This window comes from Notamacropus eugenii, chromosome 6 (assembly GCF_028372415.1).
Source record: "Notamacropus eugenii isolate mMacEug1 chromosome 6, mMacEug1.pri_v2, whole genome shotgun sequence".
NCBI classification, from domain to species: domain Eukaryota; kingdom Metazoa; phylum Chordata; class Mammalia; order Diprotodontia; family Macropodidae; genus Notamacropus; species Notamacropus eugenii.
Genome location: NC_092877.1, coordinates 50,950 through 55,705, shown reverse-complemented (window position 1 = coordinate 55,705; position 4,756 = coordinate 50,950). Strand labels below are relative to the sequence as shown.

The 4,756-nt window shown below is 60.3% G+C and overlaps 1 protein-coding gene across 2 annotated transcripts; it reads left to right on the top strand.

The window, feature by feature from the left end:
* The first annotated feature begins 878 nt into the window (after positions 1-878).
* LOC140509514 (patr class I histocompatibility antigen, B-2 alpha chain-like) lies at positions 879-4,475 on the top strand. 2 transcript variants are annotated; one of them, XM_072617079.1, is made up of 8 exons: positions 879-995; positions 1,682-1,957; positions 2,106-2,381; positions 2,575-2,850; positions 2,996-3,103; positions 3,619-3,651; positions 3,839-3,883; positions 4,056-4,475. In XM_072617079.1, the coding sequence occupies exons 1-8, from the start codon at positions 932-934 to the stop codon at positions 4,058-4,060; spliced, it is 1,083 nt and encodes a 360-aa protein (XP_072473180.1). In that variant the 5' UTR covers positions 879-931; the 3' UTR covers positions 4,061-4,475. The 2 variants fall into 2 exon arrangements, with proteins under 2 accessions (XP_072473180.1, XP_072473179.1); XM_072617078.1 differs by lacking the exon at positions 879-995 and adding an exon at positions 1,002-1,231.
* The last annotated feature ends 281 nt before the right edge of the window (positions 4,476-4,756 follow it).

Genomic DNA, 4,756 nt, shown 5'->3' with positions numbered 1-4,756 from the left:
AAAGTTACCAGGCATTCACATTCTTATTTCAGGCAGTTCCAACCAGCCTTAGGCTGAAATGGCACTCTTCTCCACTTTAATAATTAAGCTCTTTCCTTTTTGTTATTGAGCTGTGTCTTACTCTTTGTGACTCCTTTTGGGGTTTTCTAATCAAAGAAATTGGAGTGGCTTGCCCTTTCCTTCTCCAGATCAATTTCCAGATGGGGAAACTGAGGCAAACAGGGTTAAGGGACTTGCCCAGGGTCACACAGCTAGTAAACGTCTGAGGCCTAGATTGGAAGTCAGTTCTTCCTGACTGCAGGCCCTTGGCTCCATCCACTGGGCCACATCCTTGCCCCTCTGCTACTCGGATTCCCAGTTCTATTTCCTGGACTCTGATTTCCTCTGCATTCTTGGGTCCTGGCTTGTTTATCTACAGGGCCTGGGGAGGTTAGGACACTTGCCCGAGTCACAGCTGGGATGGCCGTCCTTAAATTTGAGGGGCAGCCCCTGGTCTCATCAGCCTGCAGATTTCCTCAGTCCTCAGACCCCCTCAATCTGGGTGGGGCTTTTTCTCCCCAACTTCTAAGGAGGGGAAAGGGTGGCACTGAGGAGGGCTGGAGGGCAGGGTGGACTCTAGCCCTAACCCTTCTTTTCCTCTGGTTCAAGCTGGGAGCACAAGAGCCGGGCGCTCCTGGGATGATGACGGGAGGGAGGGAGCCTGGGCTGCTCCACAGAATCCGAGGCTGTTCTGGGAATGACAGAGACAGAGCCAAGGGATTTCCTCCGGGTCAGTTTCAGTTTTGGTTTCCCAACCTGCGCGGGCTCCTTCTGCCCAGTCACCAGTGACGTTTGTTGTCTCCCGCCCGCTATTGGCTGTCATGGCCTCCGGGACGCCAATCAGAAGTGAGGGATTCGTCTCTGTGATCTGCAACTCCTGTTCCTGCGGACCATGGAGCGCTCCCTGGGCGCTCTCCTTCTGTTGGGGACCCTGGTCCTGCCGGAGACCTGGGCGGGTAAGGAGGGACTGGAAACGGCACCCAGGGGCAGCCCTAGGGCCGGGATGGGGTTCCTTCCACGAAGCTCCTCGGATACCAGCCCAGGGGGCGTTTCCTCGGACCCGGCTCCTTCATGTCAGTGCGGTCCGGGCGGGGTGAGAGGGAGAAGCCGGAATCTGCCTGGACCGGGAGCCCGCCGCCCCCGTGCGGGGCTTTGAGGGGGGTGTCTTCGTGTGGGTCCCTTAGTTGGAGGGGTGAGTGATTCGGTAGGGGTGGGAGGTCATGGGGAGGGAGAATGGGGGCCACAGTACTGGAGGCGTTAAGAAGGGGTAGAGCTATCGGGGTCCCCCCGAACCTCCCCGGGGCTCTCCCAAGGGCTTGGACAGAACCCGGGGCAGCTTTGTTAAAGAGCTTCCCGGAGGATGGGGGGGGGGCAGGTGAGGACACGAGGTGGGGGGCCGAGGGTGAGCAGTGTGAGAGACCCCGGACCAGACCGGAGGTGGGGGCGGGGAGAGGGAGGCAGCGTCCAGGGGCAGGGGCTCGGACCTGCCGGGGCGGAGGGGAGGGTAAGGGGCGGGGATGCCGGGGGTGGGGGTCCGGGTGGGGTGTCTCGGGATAGCGGGCCTGGTCAAGGGTCAAGGGTCGCTCCCGGGCGTGGTCGAGGGTCACCCCCGCCCTGACCCGGCCCCGTCCCCACGTCCCAGGCCCTCACTCCCTGAGGTATTTCAGCACCGCCGTGACCCGGCCCGGTGGGGAGCCGCAGGTGCTCTCCGTGGGCTACATGGACGATCAGCTGTTCTCGAGCTTCGACACTGACAGCCCGGGTCAGAGGATGGAGCCGCGGGCGGCGTGGATGGAGGGGATGGAGCAGGAGGACCCGGGGTACTGGGAGCGGGAGACGCGGATCGTCAGGGTGAACACACAGAGTTACCGAGCGAGCATGGAGAACGTTCCCGGCTACTTCAACCAGAGCGCCAGCAGTGCGTGACGGGGGCGGGGCCGCCCGGGGTCCCCCCGGGGGTGTGGGGGCGGGAGGCGGGGGCCGCCCGGGGCCCCCTGGGGACGGGGGAGGAGCCCCCGGGGGTGTCAGCCAGGGTCCGGCCTCACTGACCCGGCCGGGCTGGGCAGACGTCCACACCTTCCAGCGCATGCTGGGCTGCGACGTCTCCCCGGAGCTCACCTTCCTGCGCGGGTTTCGCCAATACGCCTACGACGGGCGGGACTACATCGCCCTGGACACCGAGACCTACACGTGGACTGCGGTCGTGCCCACCGCCGTGAACACCAAGCACAGGTGGGAGGTGGAGAGGCCTGCTGAGAGATATAAAGCCTACCTGGAGGAGACCTGCGTGCAGCGGGTGAAGAAGTATCTGGAGATGGGGAAGGAGGTGCTGATGAGGACAGGTAAGGTGGGGCCCTCCCCAGTGTGCGGGGCATTCAAGGCTCCCTGGGCGGCCTTGCTCCACCTCCCCTCAGCCCCGGGACCCCTTGTACCCCAGGGCGTATTGTAGGGCGTTCCCTTCCCCCCACCAGTCCTTGTGCCCCTGGAGGGGAGGGGGAAGGGGAGCCTGGTAATGCCTCTGACCTTTGCCTCCAGACCCACCCTCTACCAGAGTGACCCGCCACACTGCCCCCCATGGGGAGGTGACCCTGAGGTGCCGGGCCCAGGACTTTTACCCTAAGGAGATCTCCCTGACTTGGCTGAGGGATGGGGAGGAACTGCCCCAGGACACGGAGTTCATTGAGACCAGGCCTGCGGGAGATGGCACCTTCCAGAAGTGGGCAGCTGTGGAGGTGACCTCTGGCCAGGAAGGAAGATACACCTGCCGAGTTCAGCACGAGGGGCTGCCTGAGCCCCTCACCCTGCAGTGGGGTAAGGACAGTGAGGAGGGGCTGGGAAAGGGCACCCCCACCCTACAGGACCAGAGGGAGGGGGAGTTACTGGGGGAGATGGGGGAAGGGTTAGTGACTCAGGCCAGACAGGGATCAGGGCCTCTCAATTCCCTTTTCCATTTCAGAGCCACAGTCTTCACTCACCTGGCTCATTGTGGGGGCCATCGCTGCTGGCCTCCTCCTCCTCACTGCAGTCGTTGTTGGAGTTGGGATATGGAGAAGGAAGCATTCAGGTAGGCAGGACTGGGAGGGGTCTTTAGGGGTTAGGCACGGAGATCCGGGATCCACCTGAACCAGCAGTTTGTCTCTCTGTCCCCAAGTCCTCTCTTTCCCATCTAAGGGACAGTTAGACGGGCCCTAAGAATGTGGATAAACAAATCCCTAACTAGAAGCCTTTTCCCTGGAGGATGCCTGGCAGGGGTGTCAAAGGCTGGCTGAGTGGGGAATCTACTTCAGACTCAGCTCAGACATGAACATGGGGATCTCTGCCTGAGGACCTGGGTGTCTCCCCGCCTGGGGCCTGTAGACCAGCCCTGGGAACCCCCTAGGGGCAGGCCTGGAGGGGGGGACAGGCCCATTTGGGGGCCTTTTCTCTCTTCCTCTTGGATCTAGAGGCTGGAGTGCTATGGGGCATGGGGGTGCAGCCTTGGTTATTTGTTGTGTCTCCAAGACAAATCTTGGAATTTCTGAGACCCTAGTGTGGTCTCTTCTCCCAGATTCCTCACTAGAAATTTGTTTTCTTTTCCAGGTGGAAAAGGAAGTGATTACGTTCCAGCTGCAGGTAAGTGAAGGGCAGACATGGAGGGTAAAAAAGAAGAGGCCTGTCCATGGTGCTCTGGGACCTGAGCAATGAGAAGGCAGAGGAGAGGGTTAGCCCAGTAGCCTTCCCTTGGTGTCCCCTTCCCTTCCCATGCCCTGGTTCTGGGATGTATGTCCCTGACTGGGTTGTTTCCCTACTTTGTCTCCAGGCAATGACAGTGCACAGGGGTCAGATGTCTCTCTCACAGCCAAAGGTGAGACTCTGGGGGCCTGGAAGGAGGGAGGGGCCAAGCAAAGAGGAGGAGGGTCTATGGGAGGTTGGGCTGAGGATGGGATGGGTGGTGAGGCTGGCCCTTCAGAATGATGACAGGCTGGAGGCCAGAGGGCACTTGGAGGATCCCCCTGAATCTGTCTTTCCTTCTTCAGCTTGAAAGAATTGCCTGGCATGGACCTGAGACAGAAAACCAGTCTGCAGTCCCCCTACTGTTCCTGTTGACCCCTGGCCTCTCTCCCCTGCATTGGCGCCTGCGATCCTTCCTGGACTCTACAAGCCCAAGCCCAGGGCAGCCTCCTCAGGGCCCTCACCCTGCTCTCTAAGGCCTCTCTCCCTCCTCCCTCCTGTGTCTCTGCTTTGGGAATGAGCCTCCTTCATATCTGATGCTGCCCTGGCCTCTGGGGTCTCTGTCTGATGGCCAGAACAACCTGATGAACCACTGCTCTGGAGTCTTTGGCTTTTCTCCACCATATGAGCTGAGCTTCTCATTGGGTCGTGGATTGTGGGGGACAGGATGAACACATGTAGATGTTCTGGCCATGTGAAGGGGGAAATAAATGAAAGTTTGGAGATGCCTGAGAAGACTTTTATTTGCTCTGCTGAGTCTGAGTGCAGTTGGGGGCTGGGCCCAGAGGGGAAGGAGCCTGGGAGAGGGACAGTACATGGTGAGAAGGCAGACCTTTGTCTTTGATTTGTACTGCTTGGGGGCATGTGTGGATCTGGTCTATTGGGACTTGTTTCGAGGCTTCAGACAGAGCCAGGCTGCGCACTCCTCTTGGCTCCAGAGCCATGCCCAGACAGGGTGCTGGGTTACTAACCCATGGGCCGTCCGCCCATAGGCTGCCCCTCAGCA

What these genes read in the sequence shown, in the direction of transcription:
- LOC140509514 (XM_072617078.1), top strand. Translation starts at nt 1,111, where the DNA reads ATGTCAGTGCGGTCCGGGCGGGGTGAGAGGGAGAAGCCGGAATCTGCC. An exon ending in GCCCCTCACCCTGCAGTGGG is followed by an intron (nt 2,851 to 2,995) that starts GTAAGGACAGTG and finishes TTTCCATTTCAG; the next exon opens with AGCCACAGTCTTCACTCACC. An exon ending in TGATTACGTTCCAGCTGCAG is followed by an intron (nt 3,652 to 3,838) that starts GTAAGTGAAGGG and finishes CTTTGTCTCCAG; the next exon opens with GCAATGACAGTGCACAGGGG.